The sequence below is a fragment of the Vulpes lagopus genome, chromosome 5 (assembly GCF_018345385.1).
Source record: "Vulpes lagopus strain Blue_001 chromosome 5, ASM1834538v1, whole genome shotgun sequence".
NCBI classification, from domain to species: Eukaryota; Metazoa; Chordata; class Mammalia; order Carnivora; family Canidae; genus Vulpes; species Vulpes lagopus.
In genome coordinates, this window is record NC_054828.1 from 28,852,661 (window position 1) to 28,880,035 (window position 27,375).

At 48.6% G+C, this 27,375-nt stretch overlaps 2 protein-coding genes across 2 annotated transcripts; one reads left to right on the plus strand and one right to left on the minus strand.

Annotated features, from left to right (window-relative positions):
• Window positions 1-96: 96 nt before the first annotated feature.
• On the plus strand, window positions 97-8,113 carry ACTR1B (actin related protein 1B). Its single transcript, XM_041755417.1, has 11 exons — window positions 97-321; window positions 2,250-2,314; window positions 3,569-3,644; window positions 4,027-4,152; window positions 4,491-4,615; window positions 4,834-5,050; window positions 5,190-5,282; window positions 5,374-5,548; window positions 6,584-6,645; window positions 6,897-6,937; window positions 7,103-8,113. Exons 1-11 carry the CDS (start codon window positions 274-276, stop codon window positions 7,203-7,205), a joined length of 1,131 nt encoding a protein of 376 aa, XP_041611351.1. The 5' UTR covers window positions 97-273; the 3' UTR covers window positions 7,206-8,113.
• A 7,670-nt stretch (window positions 8,114-15,783) lies between these two features.
• Window positions 15,784-17,553, minus strand: LOC121491245 (cytochrome c oxidase subunit 5B, mitochondrial). The gene is made up of 4 exons (XM_041755898.1): window positions 17,398-17,553; window positions 16,778-16,851; window positions 16,511-16,610; window positions 15,784-15,982 (listed from the first exon to the last, which is right to left on the minus strand). The coding sequence occupies exons 1-4, from the start codon at window positions 17,498-17,500 to the stop codon at window positions 15,870-15,872; spliced, it is 390 nt and encodes a 129-aa protein (XP_041611832.1). The 5' UTR covers window positions 17,501-17,553; the 3' UTR covers window positions 15,784-15,869.
• Between the last annotated feature and the right edge of the window lie 9,822 nt (window positions 17,554-27,375).

The following is a 27,375-nucleotide window of genomic DNA, read 5'->3' on the forward strand; positions in this document are numbered from 1 at the left end:
AAGGCCTCAATTGGCTGGCCCGCCCCCGGAGGCCCCGCCCCCCCGCCCGCCGCAGGCCCGGGGCGCCCGCATCAATCCGCCCGAGTGGGAGCGGTGATTGGCCGCGGGGGGGCCGCCCCCCAGCAAGCCCCGCGGGGCTGGCGTAGGCTGCGCGCGCGGGGTGGGAGGGGCGCGGCACGGTGTCTGGAGCCGCCGCCGTCCGGGTCCGCCCGCCTGCCCGCTCGCCGGTGCCTCCTGCAGCCCGCCTGCTGGGCAGGGCCGGCCGGCCGGGCCATGGAGTCCTACGACATTATCGCCAACCAGCCCGTGGTCATCGACAACGTGAGGCCCGGCAGTCGGGGGGAGGGCGGGCGCCCCGCCCCCGGGGGCGCACGCGGAGGGCCGTGGGGGGGTCCGCCCACCTCGGCTACTTGTCCAGGCCCTGCCCGCCCGCCGCCTCCTCCGGGGGCTCTCCTGCTCCCTGGCTCTGTGGCCCGCGCCGTGGGGCCAGTCCCTCCACCGGTGCTGCGGAGCCGCTGCCCGAACCCTCCCCGAGCCCGGCGGGGAGGTCCTGGAGAGGCGGGAGCCCATGCGACCGGCGGCCCTCGGTCAGCATCGGCAGCCTGGAGTGAGAGCCGCACGGGCCCGCCGGTGCTCCCGTGTGTCAGGCCTGGGGCCGCCCTCTGGACCCTTGGTGGTTGAGAGGGAGTCACTGGTTAGGTTTCGACCCCAGCGCCTTTACCCGTTTCCCGGGGCCCGAGTGCCCCTCCTAGTGGAAGAGGAGGGACGGTATTTGTCCTTTTGCACAGTGCTGGCCGGATCTGTCCTTGCCCTTCCCAAGGGGCCGCAACTCTTAGCAGGACCTCCAGGGTGGGCAGGCTGTGCTCTACTGTGCGCTTTTTCTTTGACTGGAAAAAAAAAGAAAATAGTGGTTAAGCTCTTGAGAACCACATGTCCACCATCAGCTGGTTGGTTTGGCTACTTTGACCCGCTCCTTAAAGTGCGCCCTGCCGGTGCCGAGCAGAAATTCCACAGCTAGCAGGACAGTGGGGGAGAGTCCAGGACCACTCTTGCCAGGACCCACAGCAGTTTGGGATAATGGTCTGGAAGCTTCAGGGAAAAGTTCCCTGGCTTCCTTGTGGCTTTGTCCTTCACCACTGGGGCTCGACATGTTTTCAGCTGCCCTCTGAGGATTTCTGGTCCATGGGAGGAAAATGAGGGGCAGGGGAGTCTATGGATCTAGATTCATACCAGGCCCCTAGCCTGGGTATCTGCCTCTGCTATGTTTGCCTTGGAGTTTTTTATAATGACTCACTCCTCTTTCTGGGATGTGTCTCCCTCCCACATGACCCCGATGTAATCCTGAATGGCTGTCTTTTTTTGGAGTATCCACATGGGCTCCTTGAGTCACAGCAGGGGATGTTTAATATGAAGGCTAGAACTGGGCTTGGGGGTGCTCTTCAGCAGGCTGCAGGAAGGAGTAGGACACTCCCTTTCTTGGTGGGCAGATAACTCACTTAGGCTAACCAACAAGCTTAGGAGCTCAGAGCCTGCCTGGTCCCTGTGGGCTTCCAGCCCCTCCTCTCTAACGTGAGGATGTTTATTTCTGCACTCAGACCCAAAAGGTTGTGACGGCAGTCTGTGAGAAGTGAGATTGAGAGGCTGATCCCTTCATTAGTGGGAGTTTTCTAGATGCCAGGTTCCCTTTAAGATCCTAAGTCCAGTTTCCATGCTGGAGCAGCAAATTCTTGGGAGGAGCTACTTGAAGAGAGGTGCTAGTTGTTGCTGTGTACACAGTGAGCTTCCCGAGTGGGTCCTGTATGTGATCCGTGTTTGCTCTGGGGGGAGAGGCAGGATGGCCAGGGATTCCTCCTGCCTGCAGCTGACCGTAGAGTGTGCAGAGGACGTACTTCATGGTTTCTCAGTCTCCACACCATTGACATTCTGGGCTAGATAATTCTCGGTGTGAGGGGCTGGCCTGTGTATTGTAGGATATGTAGCAGTATCCCTGTTCTACCCTCTAGATGCCAGTAGCACCCTCCCTCTACCCTCCCCTCCTCAGTCTCCAGACATTGTCAAATTTGGGAGAAGGTGTGCAAAGCACCCCCTAGTTGTGAATCATTGGTGTACTTGTAAACGATCTTGCCCTCTTGGCGGGATCTCAGACTTCCACCCCGGGCTGCCAGGACGGAGCAGCCGGTTCTCTATTGCAGGGCACTGCCTTCATCTGGAGGTGTGTGTCAGGAGCTAAGCACGGTTTTTCCTTGCAGGGTTCCGGGGTGATCAAGGCTGGCTTTGCAGGAGACCAGATTCCCAAATACTGTTTCCCAAACTAGTAAGTGTTGCTCTGGCAGCAGCCCTAACCTTTTTGTCGGATTCCTGGAAGAATGTTGGCTCTCTGTCATAGCTCTCTTTGAGATCAACTCTTGCTCCCTCTAAGGGAAGACACCAGATTTGTGAGGCTAACGCTGTTACCAGCTCTGGAAGTGCTGTGGGCTTCCTAGTCTTTGAAGACTGATTTTGATCCCATCTTTAGCCAGGGAGGGAGAAGCCACCAGCATTCCCTTAGAAATTGGCTGGGGTAGTAGCAGCAAGATTGTAAGAGAGACATCTCTGGGAGAAAAACCCAAACTCAGAGGAGAAAGAGTGGGAGTTAATGCATAGCCATCCCTTCCTCCCAGGAAATGTTTCTTTCAGGGCTTATTTATTTTCCAGCTCTAGAAAATAATGGGTTTCAGTCAAGGGAAATGTTTCCCTGAATGGAGCCAGTGGTGGCAGGGATAAGAGGGATGAAAAAGCACAGAGGAAACCCGGAGCACTGCTTCAGCCACTCTAGCCCATTGAGAAGTTTTCCCTAGGTGGTACCACTTCTCAAATCCTGGAGGTTTTAGAGGGATTGGCTAAGCAGGGCATGTTGGGGGATCCTGAGGCCTCCCAAAGTGGGTGACTATACCACAGGCCTCGTCTGGGGACAGGGCCAGCTTGGAGCACCAAGTACTCAGTAGGGCTTCACCTTTCAATTCTGAACTCCACTTGGGTTCAGTTAAACCTTCCTATTGATGTGCAGGGAACTTGGGTCACGTTTTGGAATGGTAGCTTGTCCAGTCTTCCAAAAACTGAGTCTTTAGTCTGGAAGCCCTGGTAGTGGGAAGGGGCAGGATCAAATGAATGGGAGAGGGGTGGACAAGGGCCATGATCCAACTTCCTGGGACCTTGGTCTACAGACGGTGTGGCAGCCCTGCCCTCCTGAAATCGAGAGTGTGGGCTGAGTCATTGTGGCTGCAGAAGCTGACCCTCTGCCAGGGCTGGACCATGAGGAGCTAAGATTCCAGAGCTCCCAGCCTCTCTGGGAGGGAGAGTGGGGAATGGAAAGGATCCCTTTCCTTCTGACCCTGAGCATGCCCTCCTGCCAAGGCCTGCTCTGTAGGGCCATATCCTGTAGGCCCGGGTTCTGGCCTTTGCCACATGGCCAGGTCCTGATGCTTTAGAGTAATTACACTTTTGACCACAGGAGTTAGACTTGGGTTTTCCTGGATGTGGGCTCTTCCACGCCCCCTGCCCACCTTGTTGACTTGGCCTGTCCTTGTAGTGTTGGGCGCCCTAAGCACATGCGAGTGATGGCTGGAGCCCTGGAGGGGGACCTTTTCATTGGACCAAAAGCAGAGGTAATACCTTGGAACATGCATTTGCCAGGGCTTGGGGTCTCTATGGTCCCAGGAACATGGGCTCATGGTCAGAGCTATACTTTCTGAGGGGGCATCTGTTTTCAGCCAGAGTTGGAAGGGGAGGACTAGGTGGGAGGGAGCACATCCCCACCCTCTCTGTCCCCTGCCAGTTGAAGCTGACCAGGCTCTGAGGGCCTAAGAAGGTGCTGCTAGACAGATGAGCCTGTGCTGAGTTCAGGACCCGGCTACCAGGCATGGGGACACCCAGTAAGCAATGGTGGTTCTATTCAGGGCAGATGAAGGGGCGGCTTCCAAGAAGGCAGAAAGCCGTTGCTGGAGAGGGGCCGGGTGCTCCAGCTGGCCCTCCCGCCTTCCTCTGCAGGAGCACCGGGGGCTGCTGGCCATCCGCTACCCCATGGAGCATGGTGTGGTGCGAGACTGGAATGACATGGAGCGCATCTGGCAGTACGTCTACTCCAAGGATCAGCTGCAGACTTTCTCGGAGGAGGTGTGGCAGCCCCCCCCCCCAGGCTCCCAGTGCTCAGGGGTGCCCTCTCCCTGCTCTTCCCTTCCTGCTTATGCTCCTGCACTTCCTCTGCATTTTGTTAGGGCCTGCTGCTTCGTCACTGCATATATGTGGGTACATGCAGTCGGCGTATGCCAAGTAGAGTTTTCCAGAGAAAGCTGAATCTTTGGAAGAGAAACTGCTGGCAGATAGTGGGATGTTACCCTCCAGAAGGCTGTAGCTATGTGTGCTCGCAGCGGGGGTTTTGGCTGTCCGGGAAGATCCTCTTTAGGCTTAGCACATTGTCTTTGCACATGCCTAAACCCTGCCATGTCTTGTAGCATCCTGTTCTCCTAACGGAGGCTCCACTCAACCCAAGTAAGAACCGGGAGAAAGCAGCAGAGGTGTTCTTTGAGACCTTCAACGTGCCAGCCCTGTTCATCTCCATGCAGGCGGTGCTCAGCCTGTGAGTGCGCCCTAAACCCTGGGGTCTCCTGAGTCCCCATCCTCTGGCTTTTGTTGGACATCCCTATAGAAACAGCCCCCCTGGTAACGGTTCCTTTAGGGAGTCCCTCGTGTCCCTTTTTCAGACCAGATAATACAAATGTCCCAGTGTCCCTTCCAGGGGGGAGGAGGGCCCCATGCCTCAGTGGCTGAAGTGAAGGGACACTGACCTGGTGACAGGTATGCGACAGGACGCACGACAGGAGTGGTCTTAGACTCAGGGGACGGGGTCACTCATGCTGTGCCCATCTACGAGGGCTTTGCCATGCCGCACTCCATCATGCGGGTGGACATTGCTGGCCGGGATGTCTCCCGCTATCTCCGGCTCCTGCTGCGCAAGGAAGGAGTTGACTTTCACACCTCAGCTGAGTTTGAGGTCGTGCGGACCATCAAAGAGGTGACAGAGGGCAGGAAGAGGGTGTGGAGGCCAGCTGGGTGGAGCAGTGGGAGGTGGTGGCACCCAGGCATGAGGTTGAGCCCTGGGTGTGGGTTTCCCGGTTGCAGCCTTCTGAGCGTTGTGTCCCTGCCCACCGCAGCGAGCCTGTTACCTCTCCATCAACCCACAGAAGGATGAGGCTCTGGAGACTGAGAAGGTTCAGTACACCCTGCCAGACGGCAGCGTGCTCGACGTAAGTTGTGAGGTCTGGCACCAGGTGGCAGTGGTGATGCTGGCACCTAGAGGAATAAGAAGCCTGTTGCCCTCAATCTTGTGTTCCAAAGGTGGGGCCTGCTCGGTTCCGGGCTCCTGAGCTGCTGTTCCAGCCAGACCTGGTAGGTGATGAGAGCGAGGGGCTCCACGAGGTGTTGGTCTTTGCCATCCACAAGTCTGACATGGACCTCCGCCGGACACTCTTCGCCAACATTGTGCTCTCGGGTGGCTCCACGCTCTTCAAAGGTACTGCTGTTGGGGAGGTGGTGATCAAGACCTAGACTACACCACACTCCCTGGAGCCTAGGAGGCTTTTGGGGGCTCCATTTTCTGTTGACTTTTTGGGGCTCAGTGAGCTTTTTTTTTTTTTTAGAAAAGTTTTAAGTGAAATTTTATTGACTTTATAATAAGCTCACATAAGATCTAAGATTTGTGAGAAGACGTCTCTTTCCCCCATCTTGGTCACCCCACTCCCTCCCCCAGGAGTTGTAAGCTTATCAACTGTACGCTCAGCAGCACTGTGCGTATTAGCAAATGTGCATTTCCCCTCACTCCTGCTTTTATACCCATCATGACATGCTCTCCAGGCTGCACACTGTGTATTTTTCACACAGTCCCATGCCTGGAAGGTCTTTCCCCATCCACATGAGCTCTTTAATACGCCATGTGGCATTTCCCTGAATGGCTATGCCATTTCCCCACTGACCTGCCGATGGCCTGCAGTGTTGTTGCAGCCACCGCAAATCACAGAGGTGCCATGTCAGATAACCTCACATAATAAAAAAAATCCCTGAAGGTGAAATCCTGGGAGACTTGCTGAGTCAGAGGGTGGACATACATAGGTACTTGTTATTTGGTAGATACCACCAGTCTCCCCCTCCCCTGGAAGCTATGCCACTTACACCCCCACCAGTTATGGTGGAGAGTCCCCAGCGAAAGATCACAGCCCCCCCCCCCCCATGTGATCTTGGCCTCTGTGATGGACAGAAAAGATATTTTCCCCCTGATTTGTCATTTGCCTTTGATTTTGCTTTGGGTGGAAGAGCGTGGGGCCAGATGAAGCCGTGTAACCTGGAGTTCCCCTCTCACGCTGCCTCTCTGAGGAAGCTGGGCCCACCTCAGGCATGGTGCTGGCTCTTTCTTGCCATTGGGATGGCTTGCCCCCACCATCCTTGATCCTGGAAAGAACTACTAAAGGAAGGGTGGCAGCACTTGGGGGCACCAGAGTTTGGAGATGGGGGTGCTAGTGAACCCTGGGCTCAATCAGCCTTGTGTTCACAGGCTTCGGTGACCGATTGCTAAGTGAAGTGAAGAAGCTTGCCCCAAAGGATGTCAAAATCAAGGTGAGGTTACAGGGAGTCCCATGGGGCATGAGGGTGCTGGGCAACCTTGACTGGGGGAGGTACAACTGCCACCTGCAGACACCCTCTCACTCCCAGTTAAGCTCAGCTGTCTCCTCCCCGTTCAGCTGCTCCTACTGCTCCCAGCTGATGCACTTGTTTTGTGGCCTCAGGCCCCGGGAGAAAGGCTCCCAAGGCTGGGGTGGGGGCTGCTGTGTGGTGACAGGCAATTACATTGCTATTTGTTCCCATAGATCTCGGCCCCTCAGGAACGGCTGTACTCCACGTGGATTGGGTGAGGCGGGGCTCACAGGGAGGGCTCTGGGAGACCATTGGCCCAGGCCAGGTGGAGGTGGGTGGATTTCCCTCCCAGGTAGAGATGGAACTTTGAGTGCCCAGAAAGGGTCGATGGCCCAGCCCTCAGGTCCACAAGAGTCTATCCTTCCCTCCTCCTTCCCAGTGGCTCCATCCTGGCCTCGCTGGATACCTTTAAGAAGATGTGGGTATCCAAAAAGGAGTATGAAGAGGATGGCTCCCGTGCTATTCATCGTAAAACCTTCTAGTGCCAGAGGAAGAAATGTAGCGTGTTGGAAGAGCCGTGTTGGAAGAGCGGGAGGAAAGGGGAGTCAGAGCCCTTAACCCTTTCTGGTCTGGGCTCTACATCCTAGGACTAGGGTCCCCTGCATGCCCTGAACCCTGGGCAGGTGGGGCAACCATGCTTCCCTGCAGCCCTGCCCTGCACACACACACACACACAATAACATTTAGCTGCATGGATGGAGTCATGAGCTGAAATTTAGGAATTGAGGGGCCCAGCTTTGGATTGTTCCAGCAGTACCCCCTTGGCAGGGTCTTGCTCTGACCCTTGGGGCTGCTTCCTCGAGCTCCAAGGCCGGATGCCCAATAGCCCCGTTTCCTTTGACAGGATCCCTCCCAGAGCCAGAGTGCCTGGATGCCTGTGTAGCTAGCCTTGAGGCGTGGGGTGGAGGGGTGGCCAGCAGCATCCCACTGGTGCAGCACTGCTTCCTGTGCCATACCTAGGCATTCCTTACCTTGTCACATTCAGTCTTCCTGTCTTCCTGGGTAGATGCCTTGGTGTAGGCTGAGGACTGGGCAGTCTTCCATCCCCAGCAAAGGGTCTGCCCCAGGATCAGGGCAGAGGATCATGGATTATTGTAGTTTCCCTTCAAAGCACTTCATTGACACCACTCCTCATTTACCTTAGTACCTTGGGTAGGAAAGGGTTAATGGTCTTCATTGGTTGCCACTCCCAGAAGCCATTAGATCTGGAGTCAGACCTAGAGGGAGTATGGGGGGCACGTTTCCTTTTCCCACCTGTCCCACGAAGGAGGTTTTCATTGACTCTATGGCCAAGACCCCCACTTCCCTCTCCCAGAAATGTACAATAATTTAACACAGCTGCCTGAAAACTTTTTTTGTAAATCATAGTAATAATTATGGACAAGGCCTAGTGCGTGGTTCTGTTTTCTTGTGGTTTTGTGTTATTGTTCACTCATCTATCCCTGGGGACCTTGAGAGAAAGGAAGGACCAGCAAGAAGGCAGCGTGGCACTGGCTCTAGTTCAGAAGCCTGAGGGTTTCCAGTGGTTGGTGGGGCAACGCGGCATAAGAGGCCCCAGGAGGTTGAGCTCTCAACCCCGTGGTAGAATTCCCCAGCCTCATTACCCACTCGCTACAGTCCACCAGGAGGAGTTGAGGACTTGGAAGCAGAGAACAAGGCTGCCTTCCTCAGCCTTATTCCTGGACAGGATCTCGTGACAGGCAGGGCTGGGGCTTGGTACATCCGCACACACGCATTGTTTGGGCACTTCTGCTGGCCTGCTCAGACGTGGCTGAGACTGATAGAACTAACAGTGATGCAGGTTCAGGGGTCAGGCCAGCTGGAAGGAGGAGGTAGAGAAGGCTGTGTTGATGAGCTAAGCTCTTCCTCCAGAAGGAAGAAGCTGAGTGGTGGGGGGTGGAGAGGTACAGTGAGGCATGAGAATTCAGTGACTGTCTGCCCTTTTCTTCATCAGGGACTGGGACTCCTGCAGTATGTCCAGGAGGGGCCAATGGTAAACAAGACATGTCTTTGCCCCCAAAAATGTATGGGTCAGGGGAAGAAGATGAACTTGCTCTTTTGGTAGTGTTGTGAGGCTGAGAAGGACATCTAACCCCTCAGGTGGCAGGCTGATTTACACAGATTCAGAAGTCAGCCAGGGAGGGGAGGGCCTTTCAGGTTGAAACAAGAGCTCAAAGGATGCCTGGGACCAGTGGGGCTTGAGAGAAGAGCATGGACCCAAGTGACGCCAAGCAAGCAGGGAAGGGCTGGAATGCAAGATAAACACAAAAGAGAGGTTGGGGCCAGCATGTGGAGGGCGTTGAGAGGGTTTTTAGCTGCATCCTGGGTGATGAGAATGGTTGTCATAGCTGTGTGTCCAATCCATTTGGAGTTGGTGGAGCTGAGGGAGGGCGGAGAGCTGAGGAGCTCAGGTAGTAGGGAAGAGCTGACTGAGGCCAATCGTCACAGGGCATTTTGTGAGGCTTTGTGGTCACAGAGCAGTGAAGCCTGTACCTACCCTCAAGGGAGAAACGATTTACATAGAACCCTTTTGGCGGTTCAGTTCACGGTACCACTTTCTCCAAACTACACAGGTTTGGAGCATTATCACTTTGACTCTTCCCTTATCGCCTCCAGATTCCACATTTACCACATTCTGATGGTTCTTCTATAATGCGTTTCCTACCCATTCCTTTACTGTAATGGCCTCTACCACCCTATTTTGCAATGGTAGCTTCATTCTCCTCCCTACCCTGTCCATTTGCTCTTGGATCTTAAGCCCATATAGCCTTGGTTCTGCCACTTACTAATCCAAAATGTCAGGCAGTTCCCCACTGACTGGGAGAATAAAACAAAGTTGATGTGACACAGGTGAAATTCCCTTTATGAACCACATGTTGCATTAAATTCAGGCTCTTTAGGATTGGTTCCTTTCCTGTTTTAGGTTTGCACATCACCATGCTTGCTTTGCCCACCAGCTTCTACTGTCTGCTGGAAATCACTTTCCCTCGTGTCTGTCAAAATCCCATCCTCTAAGGCCAAGAACAATGCAGCATCCTCCTCACTCCTCCTCCCTCCCAGTAGGGACAGTATGGTTACAGATCTCTGGTCATGCCAGGTTTCTCACTGTTGGAGAAAAGCTACAGACAAAAAGGTTAGGTAAGGCTAGAATGAGCTTTGTGGTGTTAGATTGGGATTGGAGGTATGGACTCATGTTTTTTTTTTTTTTTTTTTTTAAATTTTTTTATTTATTTATGATAGTCACAGAGAGAGAGAGAGAGAGGCAGAGACACAGGCAGAGGGAGAAGCAGGCTCCATGCACTGGGAGCCTGATGTGGGATTCGATCCCGGGTCTCCAGGATCGCGCCCTGGGCCAAAGGCAGGCGCCAAACCGCTGCGCCACCCAGGGATCCCTGGACTCATGGTTTTTAAAACACATAAAGATAGATGCTGAAATAATTAGGCCTCCCTCTGTGAATGCTAGAGTTAGACTATATGTATTTCCCAGCCCTGTCTGCTGGGAAGGCCTAGACACACTGACACCCCAACAGCAACAAGCACATATAGTGTCTAGATCAGGGCTTCTGAATACTACTCTTCAATGAAAGGAATCAGAGCTCCCTGGAGGAATTCTAGATCTAAGGCAGATAAAGTATAAAATGAGCCTGGAATATCTTGTGGTACCATAGAGAAGGAAGTGCCCCCAAAAGGAGGGAGCTTCTTGTCTAAGGACAAATAAACCAACTTGAAGGAGCACCCAGTGAGCAAATCTGTGGTGGATTATAAGCCATAGAAAAAAATATTTGTGAATCCACTCTAATATAAATAAATTGAATAGATTATACATGGAGGACAAGGACAGTTCTTCCTTAGAGTAGTTCAATTCTTGAAGGAATAATGGAGAACGGAAATCACCATAGACAACTGTACTAACTGTAGACAAAAATGGATGCAAACACTAGTTAAGCAAAAGTAAGAACATTTGTATTGCTTCAGAGTACTTCCCCAGAAAATAACTAGTAATTACAAAAGGAAGAATAATAACTGTATGGTGGAGGAACCTAGTGGATACCATCTTAAAAAACCAGTGATCAAAGTTTGCATCCCCAGTAATCAGTCACCGTCTCTCCTTCTGATGCACTAAAGGGTGCAATGTCACTTGTGGTATTCCCCCATAACCTCAATCTAGCCAGGGATGACAAACAGAACAAACTAAGGGCATTCTACGAATTATGGACCAGTTCTCTTATTCAAAAGTGGCAAGTTATATGAAGGTAAAGACAGCAACTGTCACAGATTAGAGAAGACAGGTTTGAGAGTAAAATGCAATGCCAGGTCCTGGACAGGACAAGGACCTTACTAGGAAAGCCAGCAAAATTAGTGAATACCACCATATGAGTGTGAATTTCCTGGTTTCAATCATTGTGCTAGGTTAACGTAGGGGAAACTGGGTGAAGGGTATATAGGAACTCTGTGCAGTCTCTCTGCAAATCTAAAATTACCTCAAAGGGGTGGAAAAAGGTTCAGGCTCAAGCTAAGTGTTCTGGATTCACAATCCTGCCACCACAACTAGCTAGCTGCATAATCCTCAGCTGTTTCTAGGGTTCCCCATCTCTAATATGGAAGTGGCAATAATAGTACCTACCTTATGAGTTTATAAACAGCCTGGAATATCTAGTGCCAGAAAATAAAGTGCTCAAAGAATGATAGGAACATGTCAAGATGCCACAGGCGTCAACCTGAAGAAGCTCCTACCAGCCAAATTTGGAACAAATTAAACATCAAAAGCTGGATCCCTGGGTGGCGCAGCGGTTTGGCGCCTGCCTTTGGCCCAGGGCGCGATCCTGGAGACCCGGGATCGAATCCCGCGTCGGGCTCCCGGTGCATGGAGCCTGCTTCTCCCTCCGCCTGTGTCTCTGCCTCTCTCTCTCTCTCTGTGACTATCATAAATAAATAAAATATTTAAAAAAAATAAAAAATAAACATCAAAAGCTAAATAATAATTAAGAATTATAATCCATTAAATATCAAAGCATAAGTTCATACTCCTACAAATTAATGAAAGTTTTCCTCTGCCTCTCTCTCTATCTCTCTGTGACTATCATAAATAAATAAAAATTAAAAAAAAAAAAAAATAAAAAATAAAAAAAAATAAAAGGGATCCCTGGGTGGCGCAGCGGTTTGGCGCCTGCCTTTGGCCCAGGGCGCGATCCTGGAGACCCGGGATGGAATCCCACGTCGGGCTCCCGGTGCATGGAGCCTGCTTCTCCCTCTGCCTGTGTCTCTGCCTCTCTCTCTATCTCTCTGTGACTATCATAAATAAATAAAAATTAAAAAAATAAAAAAATAAAAAAAAAAAAAAAAAAAAAAAAAAAAAATGAAAGTTTTCATGAGGGGGATCCCTGGGTGGCTCAGCGGTTTGGTGCCTGCCTTGGCCCAGGGCGCCATCCTGGAGTCCCGGGATCAAGTCCCACATCGGGCTCCCTGCATGGAGCCTGCTTCTCCCTCTGCCTGTTCTCTGCCTCTCTCTCTCTCTCTCTCCCTCTCTCTCTATCATAAATAAATAAATAAATAAATAAATAAATAAATAAATAAATAAATCTTTTTAAAAAAAAATTTTTCATGAGGAGCAAGTTACTGACATCTCAAAAGTGTGGCCCCCTTAAGATATTTATTAATAATTGAAGAACAACTGCACAGTGGAGAAGTCTGGCAGACATTAGTTTGATCAAGTAGACCCTATCAGCACTGGGTCAAGGTGACATCCATATGCCTAGCAAGAAGAGTGCAGCATCACCTCTGCAGTGCTTGGGCCCAAGACATATAATCCATATAATCCCGAATCCAATCCTGGGGAAACATCAAACCAATCTGAGTTGTTGCTGCAATTTTTGAAGTGTAAAGGTCATAGGAGTCAGGGAAAGACTGAGGAACTGTTCCAGAGTGGAGGAGACTAAAAGGACAGGACAACTAATGGGAACACATGATTCTGAACTGTATAAAGGATATTATAGGCCCATTTAGCTAGCCCTGAATAGGGTCTGAGGATTAAATGGCAGAAATGTATAAATTGTAATTTCCTAATTTTGATGGTTATAGATGGTATATCAGTTTCTTTATAAAAAATACACACAAGTGTGATGGGGCATCAGATCAGCAACTTACAATCAAATCGCTCCAGGAAACAAGTTTATTCTGTACTTGCAGATTGTTTAATACCATCATAGTGAGGTTTATAGTCTTCTCTAGACTCTAGAGATGGGGAGATGGGATCCAATTTCTAAGCCACCAAGTAGCCAGAGGTTTAGAAGGGAGCTCACTTCCACCCAAAGGAAAGGTTTGGTACTCCTCATAGGGGAGAGTTACATTTCCTGTCTGCCACCAGGCTTCCAGTTACCAAGAGGCAAGGAAAAGAGCTGCTCACAGTTACGTGGTTAGCCCAAGGCAGAGGTTCTCAGCTGGGGCTACACTGGAATTACATGGGGAACAGGTTCTGAAGCCTGTGTCCCACCCCCAGACACTCTGCTTTAACGGTGTGAGTAGGACCTGGGCATCGAGAGTTATAAAATTTCCCCAGGTGATTCTAATGTGCAGCTAAATTTAAGGCCCACTAGCTCAGGAGGCAGAAGTTAAACTTTCTGATCTATTGCTTCCATCATAAAATTATCACATACTTTGTGGCTTAAACCAACACATATTTCTATCTATAGAAGTCTGACATGGGTCTTGCTGGGCTGAAATGATATGAACAGGACTGCATTTCTTTCTGGAGACGAGGGAGAATAATTTATTTGCTTCTATAGGCTGCATCCCTTGCCCTGCGTTCCTTGGCTTGTAGCCCCCTTCTTCCAGCTTCAAAACAACACTGCATCTTTGACCATTCTCCCACAGCCACATCTCCCTCAGACTCTTCTTCTGCCCTTGTTATTGAGCTCACCTGGATAATTCAAGATAATCTCCCTATTTTAAGGTCAGTCAATTTGCAATCTTAAGTAATTTTTTACTACATGACCTAACATCCTATTCATAGGTTCCAAGACCCTAAAGGATATGGACATTTGTGGGGTGGTTGCGGAGTAGGGAGGCATTATCCTGCCTACCAGTCTGGACATGTACTGGGATTTTTCTTTCTCTTTTTTTGGATTTTTCTTTCTTTAAGGGAGAATCGGTTATGATTTTTTTTTAAGATTGTTTTTTAAAGAATCTCTAGGGAATCCCTGGATGCCTCAGCAGTTTGGTGCCTGCCTTCGGCCCAAGGCGTGATCCTGGAGACCCCGGATCGAGTCCCACATCAGGCTCCCTGCATGGAGCCTGCTTCTCCCTCTGCCTGTGTCTCTGCGTCTCTGTCTCTGTGTGTCTCTCATGAATGAATAAATAAAATCTTTAAAAATAAAAGAAAGAAAGAAAGAAAGAAAGAAAGAAAGAAAGAAAGAAAGAAAGAAAAAGAAAGAAAGAAAGAAAGAAAGAAAGAAGAAAGAAAGAAAGAAAGAAGAAGAAAGAAAGAAAGAAAGAAAGAAAGAAAGAAAGAAAGAAAGAAAGAATGAATCTCTATATCCAATGTGGGTATTTCCCTTCTCAAAGGGAAGGACCTTGAATGGTACACAAATGCTTCAGCATTTCTTGAAAACAAAAGATGATGACAACAAAGAATGGAAGCAGCAACTTTGACTCTACCTTTAAGAGGAAGTAAGGCAAGACTGGGGGGAAAAGATTTTTCTCCCTGAGGCTCCCCATCATCATCAGTTCGGCTCAAAGACCTCATCTGAACCAATTTTGAGGAGAAAGTAAAGCCACCTCTGTGGCTAATCCCACAAAAATGGAAAGGTACTGGTTCCATTTTACAAACAGCTCTTAAGAACTTAGTCGTCCAAGATGTCACAAATATAAAGTAGCTGAAATGGACTTTTAAAAATTTCTTTCAACTCTATTTTGTATTATTATGATAAAGTTCAAACATCCACAAGAGTAGAACAATGACCCCTCTTTGTACCTGGCTACAATGAATCAATCTTAGCCCAAATTCCCCTTCCTCTTTTTCCCTCTGTTGTAAAGATAATCCCAAATTTTCCCCCTAAGTACCTCACCAAGAATCTCTAACAAATAAAGCTAATTCCGTTAACCTATCTAAAACAAAATAAATCCCTAAATGTCAAATATCCAGAGTTCAAAGTATTTGTTTTCCTTACAGTTTCATTTCTTCAAATAAAGATCCAAATAATGAGAGGGGCTCCTGGGTGGCTCAGTGGGTTAAGCGTCTACCTTCTCAGGTCATGATCCCAAGGGGATAGAGTCCCATGTTGAGACTCCCTGCTCAGTGGGGAGCCTGCTTCTCCCTCTGCCACTCCCCCTGCTTGTGCTCTCTCAAACAAAATCTAAAAAAAATTTTTAAAAATCCACACAAGGTCCATGCTTTGCTCTTGTTATCCTCCTCCCATCCATTTCACTTGATAGGTTCTCCCTACTTTTTTTCCTCATTGCAATTTTTTAATTTTTAACTTCTTTTTTAAAAAAAGGCTCCACACTCAATGTGGAGCTTGAACTCATGACCCTCAGTTCAAGAGTGGCATGCTCTACTGTCTGAGCCAGCAAGGTGTCCCTCCTCATTGCAATTTATTTGAAGAAACTGGTCATTGATTTCTGGAATTGCCTCATATTCTGGATTTTGATAACGGTATCTCCATGAACTATGCTTTGAACCCCAAAACTTCAGAACCCCCGAAACTCTGGTCACAAGGTCACCCTATTTTACAACATTACTGCGAACCAACTGCCAGGCTCTTTATATATTACCTCTAATGCCTCAAAAAATATTTATCTTTTTTTTTTAAAGATATAACCTATCCTCAGAGTGCATGTTCCAGTGACAAAACTAAATGACGGAGCCATTATTACAAGTCGAGTCAGTCTGATGCCATAGCCCATCTTTCTCCATAGCAGATGGTCTCAATCACTGTACTATGGGATTGTCAATCTCGGTGTACACAAACACATGGATAGCAAGCTAATATTAACAGATAGCTATTCCCAATGTAAAAATCCAGGCCTCACAAAAGACACAAGATAGAAATAAGACCAGCCAACTATGGGAGAAGGAGCCAATGCAATGGCTAGTCTTTATTGGAAAGAAGAAACTTCACAGCACATTTTGAGTAAATTAGTGCAAAGGCTCAGTGGGCCAACTGGTGGGGCACCAGCTTGTAATGGGTTCCACAGCTAGGGCATCGCTGGGCCTCGCCTTTGTGCAGCCAAAACCAGATGACGGTACTATTGTCCTCTTCACCTGAAAGGGAAAAGGTGGTTGAAGGCCATCCAACCGGAAGTGGAGACTTTCAATATTAACCTCATCCTCAGACACCTCTAAGACACAGTTATATGGTTGACACCTGAAGAGATCAATTCAAGTTCTCTCCTTCCCCACTTTTCAGATGAAATGAGGCCCCGAGTTATCTATGAGTAAACTGACCTTACATCAGAGTCACCATTAAGTTCTAACAGTTCCTCTGCCTATGTAGAATCCCAAAGCACAGTCCTTTCTGGTATGTATCCCTAGTGCCTAAAACAGTGTCTGGCAAAGAGGAAGAAAGTACAACAAATATTTTCTGCATCAAAACTCTCTCATGCTGCATCTCCAATGAGCTGGTACTAATGAAGGGTTAATGAAGCTTGAAAGGGCCAGGGGACCCTTACAATAACTCATTTACACACACATCCCCTTTACACGCATACACCATGCACTCAAAAGATTTGAAACCTCTTACTGACGTCCTGTGTATATTAAACAAATGGACAAGAGTGGTGAGGTACTTACAGATGCAGCCCACTATTCGCTTGTTGGTGATAGATGGGACTAAATTAGGGTCTTCTTTGGTGCCTGCAGCTGCCTTTGGGGCTAGAATATTGTATGGGTCCTGAAAAAGAATTAAGCCATTATGCCAAATGACCCGTAGCCACCAGAGGCTAGTGGTACTGTTTCCACAAGTCAGGTTTCCTATCTCAGATGCTCCCAGAGAGGAGCCTGCTCTGATCCCATCCAAGATCATGAACCCCAGAGAAGACACAAAAAGGAGTTTCTCACCAGTCCCTTCCGTGCAGCCATCATGACCTCCCTCTCCAGCCCTGTCGCCTGCTCGTCATCAGTAGGAACACCACCTAAAGGAAAATACGTGAATTCTGATATTGTCTGAATTATCAGGACGAGAAATGCATATACATAAATGTTTACATGTAATTTACAAACTCCTAAAGGCTTCTCATACACATTGTCTCCTAAGGACCACGGCCCTGATACCCCAAAGCGGCAGCACCGGGTAATCTTTTCTTCCTTCAATCACGGAGGCCAGGATTTCTGCACATTTTCCCTAAATGCAAGTCAGGGTCCCAGTAGGGTTCATCGCACTTGAGGTGAACGCGGGTCTGAAGGACAGCTTGGCCTCTCCACATCCCGGTTGCAACCCCTGTCCCCCAAGGTCACCTGGCACCTCGGTTTAAGATTTATCGCAACCGGGGCCAGTTCGGTGAGGGGCAACACAGGGGACCAGGATAACAGGGAGCCCCCCACGGAGGCGGAGTCACTCCGGGCGCCCGAGCGGTCACTGGGGCCCCGAGACGCTGAACGGCCCGCCCCGCTTCGCTGCCCAGGCACCACCCCGGGAAGGCAACGGCACCGTTCCCTGACGCGCCGGGCAGGCCAAGTACCTCCAGACGCCATTGAGCGCACCGCGGCGACTCCATTGGGACCGCGAGCCCTGAGGGCCTGCGCGGCCAGCGCTCCAACTCCGCGAAGTAACCTTGAAGCCATCACGCCCGCTACAAACAGCAGCACTTCCGGGAGCAAGCTCCGGAGAGAAGCGCGACTTCCGCTTCCTCTCAGGCCTCCAGCCCGCCCCACTCACGTGACTCTGGCAGGGGACGGAGGAGTCCGCGCGTGCCTGGTTCCCGCTCGCGTCCTCTGCTGCGCAGCGCGGGAGGCGTGGGCGCGGTCTGGCTGGGGATTGTACGCGGCTCCTCGGGCTGTGCCCTTTACGAACGCCGGGGCAGCTGGTTTTGCGCCGGCTGGACTCCGTGGCCTCGTCCATAGAATTAGGCGACCACAGTGGACTTCCTGTGCAGCTTTCCTGCTAGTTGTGCTCTGTGAATGAGGAGGCTGCTTGATAGAAGTCCTTAAGCCCGAGTCTCTGTCAGACCTGCTGGACCCAAATGTGAGGGCCGGCTCGTAAAGGCCACAGTGTTAACTGTTAGGCGGGTCCCCGGGCAGTGTGAAGCGTCGGGGACTTGCTGAATTGGCCCGTCTGTGAGCGCTTGGGCAGGACCTACGGGCACTGTTACAGTGGAGGTGAGGTCCAGGCCTGAGGTGGGACCCCAAGGGGAAGGAGGTTGGGGGCAGGTTCTGTGTGGTTTGAACTTTGTTTTGAAGTTGGGTATTAGGACTTTATTTTTTATTGGTGTTCAATTTGCCAACATACAGAATAGCACCCAGTGCTCATCCCGTCAGGTGCCCCCCTTAGTGCCCGTCACCCAGTCACCCCCACCCCCCGCCCTCCTCCCCTTCCACCACCCCTTGTTCGTTTCCCAGAGCTGGAGTCTCTCATGTTCCTTCACCCTCACTGATATTTCCCACACATTTTCTCTCCTTTCCCCTTTATTCCCTTTCACTATTTTTTATATTCCCCAAATGAGACCATATAAAGTTTGTCCTTCTCCGATTGACTTACTTCACTCAGCATAATACCCTCCAGTTCCATCCACGTCGAAGCAAATCGTGGGTATTCATCGTTTCTAATGGCTGAGGAATATTCCATTGTATACACAGACCACATCTTCTTTATCCATTCATCTTTCCATGGACACCGAGGCTCCTTCCACAGTTTGGCATTTGTGTACATTGCTGGTATTAGGACTTTCTTAATGAACTGTCACACCTTGAGTGGAGAGGACTATTATGTCACTGACACCGGAGGAACAGCAGCGCGCCCATGTGACGGACTTCTAAGAGGTTTGGCCAACAACTCGAGAGTGTTCAGTCTGGGCAAAGCCACTCTTTCTTGATCTAAATATAGTTCCTGAAGACCTTGACACCCTTCCTCCCGCCTTAGTGATGCTACTTTTGGTCAGCAGTGGTGACCATGCAGCAGTCTTGGAGAAGGGGCATCTGTGCCAGCCTTGGCACTCCGAGGCAGTGGCACAATTGGTTTAGTGATCCCTTCGAAGCAGCCCACATTCCTGCCAACACTGGTGCCCTGCAGTGCCAGTGCTCTGATATCCAGCTTTTAGTTGAAAGGGCTGACTCTACCCAGCGTGGAAAGGTACACCTCAACTAAATTTGGACTTTCTTTCATCTCCCCTTTGCCTAGAACAATAGCATAATTAACCTATCACTGGTTTGAAGTATGTTATTTCCTAATTGCCTTATAAAGAGGTCCTGTATGCTATTGGCTTGTGAAATATAAATTTTAATTCCGAGTGAACATGTGTTAAATAAATTATTGGTAAATACAATCTCAGTCTCTGAGCATAGTTTGCCACAAACAAAAGGAGCAAGAAGAGAAGCTGAGAATGGGAAATGAAGTCACCGAAGGTACCTGGGCCAGAGGTTTCTGTTTAATACTGAAAACATCTTCCATAGCTCCTGTTGCCCACAAGCCAAGGTGTGCAAGGTTCTTAGAAGGGTGGGCGTTTAAAAGTGTAAACACTGGGGAATCCCTGGGTGGCTCAGTGGTTTAGCCCCGGCCTTCAGCCCAGGGCCTGATCCTGGAGTCCTGGGATCGAGTCCCATGTCAGGCTCCCTGGATGGAGACTGCTTCTCCCTCTGCCTGTGTCTCTGCCTCTCTATCTCTCATGAATAAAGAAATAAACTCTTTAAAAAATAATAAAAGTATAAACACTGCCCCCCCCCCATGGCTGCTGGGACTCGGTTCACATTGTCAGCACAGCCCTATCTTAATCTGATTCCGTGCAATATATTTCCATACCAGATAGAGAATCCCTTCAGAGCAATGATTATGCCCTATTCATCTTTGAATCCTCAGTGGCTTCTAGAAGGCCAGCATGTAATTGGGTCAAGTAAATTTTAGTCAATTTACTTCTTGGAGAGAGTCTACAGAGTAAGTTTTCTAGGGCTGCTACTGGCCCAGTGAGGTCAATTTGAGGTAAACTGGGGAGGGCTGAAGTCCCAGGTGTTTCCATCTGTCCCATGCAGGCTACATTTTCAAAAGGACCTGGTGGAGCATTCCTTCACAGAAGCACATTTGGTCTTCACTGGACTTCACTCCCTCCACCAAGAAAAATATAGAGTCTCTTCTGAGGCAAAGAATTTCTTAATCCTCTTTAAAAGTGGGTTTTCTTTGAATGGCTTCCAGTGTGACTCCCTTCTCTTACCTCCAGTGCAACCGCTCCAAATTAAATTGGAAAAAAAATTTTCCAGAGGATCCCTGGGTGGCGCAGCGGTTTAGCGCCTGCCTTTGGCCCAGGGCGCAATCCTGGGGACCCGGAATCGAGTCCCACGTCGGGCTCCCGGTGCGTGGAGCCTGCTTCTCCCTCTGCCTATGTCTCTGCCTCTCTCTCTCTCTCTCTCTCTCTCTGTGACTATCATAAATAAATTTAAAAATTTTTAAATCATTTCCATAAATCTTAGGAATGTTCCCCAAGAATCTACAGTTGATTTGTACCTATGTTTGATGTTTAATGCTAGGGGAAAAGCACTGGTCTGAAATACAAGTGTTTTGGGATGGTACCCAATCAGCTGGCTTAGCCAGTCACTTTTACTTCTGGCCATTTTTCTCATCAGTAAAATTGATTAGACTAGATTAGTATTTCCCAAAAAGTATTGCTCAGAATTCTAATCTCAGGAGATGCTTTCGGTAAAAAAGACTTGGGAAGTCCTGCATTTGATGAACTTCCTCTTGGAGATGCACATTCTAGCATATTAAGGTTCTGATTAGGCCTGCAGCAAAAGCCTAATTAAATTAAAAGCATAGTTATTATTTAATTCACCCGGGGTTTATGTCAGATATTTTCTATCTTCACTGACCACTCTTTGCCAAGAAGCACCTAACCTAAGTCTCAGCAGACCAGTGAGAAATGCAGTTGTGAGCTGTTATGATTCCCTGCTGCCTGACCACAGATGGTTCACTCCAGCCTATGAAATAGAAATATGGTTGATGCCTAATCATAGGACATTTTTTCAGGTCCTTATTCAGCTCACAAAAGACCTGGGATTCTTCAGACTTTGCAGGTGAGCTCCGATGTCAGGACCAGTCTCTAAGTATCCCACCCACGCCCTGCTGTCTCCAGCTCCTTCCACCCTTTGCTCACATCCCCGACTCCTAATGTCTTCTTGATAAACAGTTTTCCCTATTCCTGCTCCATCATTGTCTTTGCCAAAACAAGAAACTTTCAGAGTATTAATTATTTTTTTTTTGCTTTTATAGGATTATTTTTAGTGGTCAAAATAACTACATACTGTAGTAAGTCAAACATATGCGACAATTAAGGAAAAGGTTCACTATTAACAGTTTTGTGTTTTTCCATTTTTTCCTTTATACCAGCATTTCTCAACTTCAATACCATTGATATTTTAGATTGGATAATTCTTTGCAGGGGAGGGTGCAGTCCTGTGTGCATTGTAGGATTTTTACCATTTATGCCATTAGCATTCCCCAGTGGTGACAATCAAAAATGTCCTCAGTCACTGCCATTTGTCCCCTGGAGGGCAAAATTACCCTGAGAATCACTGCCCCATGCTTATATAGACATATTCAAACAAATGCATATATAAGGGCTGTTTCTTAAAATATACAGATATATAAGTGAATATCGATTACAAAAATATATATTACTATAAAAATTACTAGTAAATTGCTTCTTTAAAAAATATTTTGTGGGGGCAGATGAATGGCTCAGTTAGTTAAAGGTCTGCTTTCAGCTCAGGTCATGATATCCATTGGGCTCCCTGCTCAGAAGGGAGTCTGCTTCTCCCTCTGCCCCTCGCCCTGCTCATGCTCTGGCACTCTCTCTCTCTCTAATAAACCTTTTTAAAAACATATTTTGTGGGCATTACAGATCAAGACATACAGATCTAACTCATTATATGTAATTGCTGCATAGTATTTCCAACTATAAATCTACTGTAATTTGCCCATTTCCCCCTTGATGAATATCCAGAATATTTTTGCCTATCAAACAATGCTGCAGTGCATGTCTATGGACACCTAGCCTTCTATTTTGGAGGGTGTGTACATTAAACACCAATTAATTCTGCCAAAGTGTTTTCCCAAAAGTTTGGAGCAATTCATGTTCCCATTAGTAGGGCATGTGAGTGCCAGGACTCACCTCTACAAGGTGAGTTACCCACCTTTTGCAAAGTTTGCCCGCTGAGTGGATAAAACACAAGATGCTGTTGGTGTTTGCATTTTCAGTTCTCTGACCTCCAAGGCAGCTGAGCCTCTCTTCATAAGGCCATTTGCATTTCCCTGTGTTGTGAACTGCCAGGTTTAGCCACTCAAGCAAGCTCTTTAGTCTCTTTTTGCCTCAGTTTTCTTTTCTTTCTGTTGGGCATAAGACGTACCTCTTTATGCTGTTGTGAGGACCAAATGAATTAACACTCATGAAGTGCTCAGAACTGCCTAATACACTGTACGTGCTGAGTTAATGCTGGCTTTAAATTGGTCAATTCGATATATTCCTAGTTGCTTGAGTTTATCCAGAAGATCTCCAGGATACAAAAGAAGCTAACAGAGGTGCCAGGGTGGCTCAGTTGATTACACAGCCGCCTCTGGCTCAGGTCATGATCCCAGAGTCCTGGGATCAAGCCCCACATGGGGCTCCTTGCTTGATGGGCAACCTGCTTCTCCCTCTCTTACCACTTGTGTTCTCTTGTGTGCTAAGTGACTAAATAAAATCTTTAAAAAAAAAAAAAAAGGAAGTTAATACAAGTAGCTACTTCTGTGTATTCGTGGGGGTGAGAAAGTGGTGGTGGTTGGTGAGAAACAGGGCCACAAAGGCAGGGGTGGGACTGAGACCCATTGCAGACCTCTTACACTATTTTGAGTTTTAACTGTATGGATGTATTACCTATTCAGAAATGAAACCTTTTTTAATTGGCTATTCATATTCTTATGAGGGGAGGTTCTTTATCTTATTGACATGCAGACACTCTTTGAATGTTAAGGTGGTTATTTATATTGAGTCCTTTCCCTGGGCCAAGGCTGGTCACTATTCAAAGGGAGTAAAATGTGGCTTCTTCCTTGAATCTATCACAAGAAAGTGGAAGAGGGTGAGGCATTGTTCTTTGTTTGGGCAAAGTTTTCACAAGCTTGAAAAACTGGGTCAAAAAAGGGACTTAAATTTGCATTTCAGTTGCTCTGGCTGGGTCACAGAATCCCTGACTACTTACAAAGATATATGTAGGGCCAATTTTTAATTATAACAAGGGTGTTGGGTGGGGGGAGACAGTTGCTGTGTGCAGGCCTGTTGGGATCATGCATCACCCAGGGATAGCCTAGACCTCAAGGGCCACCTGGGGAGGACTGAGGAAGATATGATAAAGTGGCTGAATCCCCTGCAGCTTGTGGGAGCTAGGGCCCTTCTGGCTGAAAAGCCAGGTCAGAACAAATCAAACGTTTTTGTGCAGATACCACAAATCCAAAATGGGTCCCCTGGAACTACTGTCAGCACAGGGCCTGGCTGTAGCTGGGGCTCAGCGGGATGAGAGGAGGATTCTTACCTAAGTATGTGTGTAAGAAACAAAAGCTGTCTAGTCTAACCAGTGGGGCAGCACAGGAGCAAATGTGAATTGCCACCCTTCCCCTTCCAGAACCCCTCTCTCACCCAGTGACCCTCTTCCCCATCCCACAGAGCCCCATTTATTCTTCCAGAGAGGAAATGAAGCTCCATCTGGGAAATCCTAATGTTCCTCTCTTCCCTCATGCCATCTATTTTCCCCTCTCCTCTCCTCCTCCCTCCATCCCCATCCTGTTGGGCGGGCCCATGGGATCTGTTCTTCCTAAGTCAGGCCCCACTGACCCACACAGAAGAGGTGAGTAAAGGACTGTTTGCAGAGGGGTGGCAGGGTTGAGGAGCCCCCAGGAATCTTGAAGACCTGGGAGGGCCACCCTGGACCCAGTGGTATTTGCACTTGTGAGTCCTGAGCAGCAGGAGGAGCTGTGCCGCTGCCAGAGCCTTGGCAGCAAGGGCAGGGTGGAGGTGAGAAGCAAAGGGACCCTAACTGGCAACCAGAGGGCATGGGAGTCCCTTGATGCAGCCCATGGAGGAAAGCTCCCCAGGCAGAAAGCAGAGATGGAGGGGGACCCAGAGGGGCAGACAGAGTGATCAGCATGATTCTCTGCCTGGAATGATGCCCTGCTCAATGGTTCAACTACACTGTCATTGGCATTCTCAGTTCCTTGCTCCCTTGTCCCTGGTATCCAAGGCTAAATATGCCCAACCATCTGTTTTCTGGGTTCTTCTTCCAAGTTGGCAAGCACTGCCAGAGAAAATCATACACCATGAGAGGCCTGTGACGGTCACCCTTGGCTGAGCCCTCCATGTTGGGAGCTTGGTGGTTCTTTCCCTCCATCCTTAAGCCCCAGCCCTGCCCATCTTGTATTTCACTGAGGAGCAGACAGGAACTCACTCAGCCTCCCTCCCTCCTCTTCCTCTTTCACCCTCCTCTTCCCTTCCCTTCATCCCTCCCCCTGGTCTTGGAGAAACTGAGTCTCTCTTCCCCAAGGCTGAGCCTTCACCTGTTGGGCTCTTTGCCCTCTTCCTGCATCAGGCTCCTTCCCTTGGCCTTCAAGGATGCTGAGACCCAAGTCTTTACTCAGGTCAGTGCCTCTGTCATGGATCTGTTTTCTTCCAACCACTTCTAGATGTCCGGAAGAACGTCTCCCTCCCTGTGTCTAACTTACAGTGTCACCCGACCTACTGTTTGACCCCACTGCACCCTGAAATTCTGTTGCTAAGTTCACTCTTGGGCCCCAATTTACCAAATCCCAAACTCTGTTTATAATTTCATTTTCTTAGACATCTTATCATTGTTAGCTGCCTTCACTCAAACTAAGCTTCCTCCACCTTGCCTTTCAGCCTCTTGGCTCTTCTTCCTCCACAGGAGGTTGATCTCCAGGGGCCATTTCTGTCACTCAGGCCTTACCACAGAGCCTGCTTTCCACTCCCCAGGCCATTCTGGCCTCCCCAGCTAAGCTGTCTACCCCCATCTCTACCTCTCTCTGTTTCTTCAGTACTCAGATCTCCTGCTGAGGATACCCTCTGCATGGCCCTCAAGGTTCTCCTCAGGCTGGTTGTCACCTATGAGTTCTGTACTTCCCCATTGATCAATGACATTCCAGTCACATTAATGCCTTTGCACACTCTATTCCCTTTTCCTTGCATGCTTCTCCTTCTTTTGGAAATGACTTGTGATTCCAACTCTAAGACTGTGGGCAAATGTCATCTCTTCTGTGAGGTCCTCAGACTTCCCACCTGTGGGGTTGTTATCCTACCCATGTGTACTCCTAGAGTCCTGGCCTGATTCCAAAAAGGGATTGATTACACTGCAGGGTAATTATCTTTTTGCATGTGTTTTGCAGCTAGGCAGCCAATGCATGATAGCTGCTCAGTGTTTGTTGAATGACTACTGACTGAATGAATAAAAGCATTACACAGGACAATCATTAAATCTGTCTTTTGCTGTACCTGGTTATTTAAAATTTTCTTAATTTTATTATATAATGTCCTTATATAAGATCCTATATGAAAAATTACTTTTGTAATTGAAAATAAAGGGAAATTTTTATTTCCTTCTATCAGAAAGACTCTGTATTATATGGAGAAGCACGTAGGCCCTTGTGCCCATCCCCCCTCACACACACTTTTATTTCTTGGTTCCAAGAAGCTCAGAGACAGGCTTAATATTTATTCACATAATCACATTAGCCCTTCTGGCTAAAATGTAGCTCTTCCTCCTATGTGTAGTTTTGATTTTTTTAAATCTTTTCTCCAATACCTCTTTTGAAATCAGACAGTGGAATACAGAGAAAGGTGTACACGGCCGGGTCAGAGAAACATGGGTTCAGATGGTCTTGCAACTAGCAGCTCTATAATTTAGGCAAGGGAACCTCTCTGAACCTCCAGTTTCCCTTTTGTAGGGTTATTTAAAAAGATCGAATTATAATGAATACAATGTACGCAGCACCTGCTACATGATCAATCAAAGATCATTACATGAAGAAGAAACTAAAAATGAATAAAATGATTGAAAGTGTCACTCCAGGCTGGCCATTGGAAGAATAAGCAGCTACTCACATGGGGACCTGGGAAGGAGCAAAGCCAACTTGCCTAAAGCCCCTCTCCCCCACCGAGTCAATCCCATCTCTAGGGTCACTATTCAAAGGACTCTTAGGAACACAGCTTTTTAACGGGGCTAAGAGATCAAGTCACCACAAGGCGTGTAGTCCCGAAGAGTAGGGGCTGACGGAACAGAGATCTGAGAATGAAGAGGAGGAGGAGGAGGAGGAGACTGGGCAGGTCCTTAGCTGGCATGACCAGTCCCTGAGGAGGCCCTCTATTGGAATCCCTGAGCCACTGGAGGCAGCCCTATTGGCCAATGTCGAGGTCCTCAAGGACACAGGGCCTCAACACAAAAAAGAACAAGAGGTGAGAGCAAAACCCTGGGAGACATGGGCAAAGACAGGCCAGTAGCAATGAGAGCCCTGGGCTTAAATGTGCACTCTCATACTCCAGGGCATGGCTTCCAAGCCTCAATTTCTTCCCTCAGAAAATGAGAGTAGACACACACACACACATACACACACACACACCGCCCACAGTGAAGATCAAATGAGCTAATGCTGGTGGAAGCATTTGTATACTGAAAGGGATTATTCTTATATAGGTTAGTATTTTCAACCTTGCCTGGGGCTGGCTCGGTCTCTTCCTATTAAACTTTCAGGGATCCCTGGGTGGCGCAACGGTTTGGCGCCTGCCTTTGGCCCAGGGCGCGATCCTGGAGACCCGGGATCGAATCCCACATCGGGCTCCCGGTGCATGGAGCCTGCTTCTCCCTCTGCCTGTGTCTCTGCCTCTCTCTCTCTGTCTGTGACTATCATAAATAAAAATTAAAAAAAAAAAATTTTTTTAAAAAAATAAATAAACTTTCAAATGACACTCATTAAGATGGATCTACTTATATATGCTTAAAACACTTAAGATGGCAGGAGAAATAAATAAATAAATAAATAAATAAATAAATAAATAAATAAATAAATAAATAAAAATAAATTAAAGAATAAAATGGCAAGCATTCTCCAAAGAATAAAAAGGAGTTCAGATGGGATCCTTCCAACCTCTTCCATATCCCTTATATCAAAAGGAAGTCAGATGAATGAATGGGCCCAAACTCCTAGCGGAGCTGATCAAAGGAAGCAAAGGTCAAGTAGCAATGTTTCTGGGAAGGCCTTCCAACACACCAGGGCCTCTGCCTTCTAGGCCTCACGTCCTGGCCCCAGAGGAGGGCTCAGGTAGGGTATGGGCTTAGCTAGCGTGCCAGCGGGAGCACCGGCCAGCTCAGCACCCCTCCTGCCTGGAAAACCACGCAGGAGGACGATTAATGAGTTATTCATGACGCCAAATTAAAAATCAGTGCCGGGGGATCCCTGGGCGGCTCAGCAGTTTGGCGTCTGC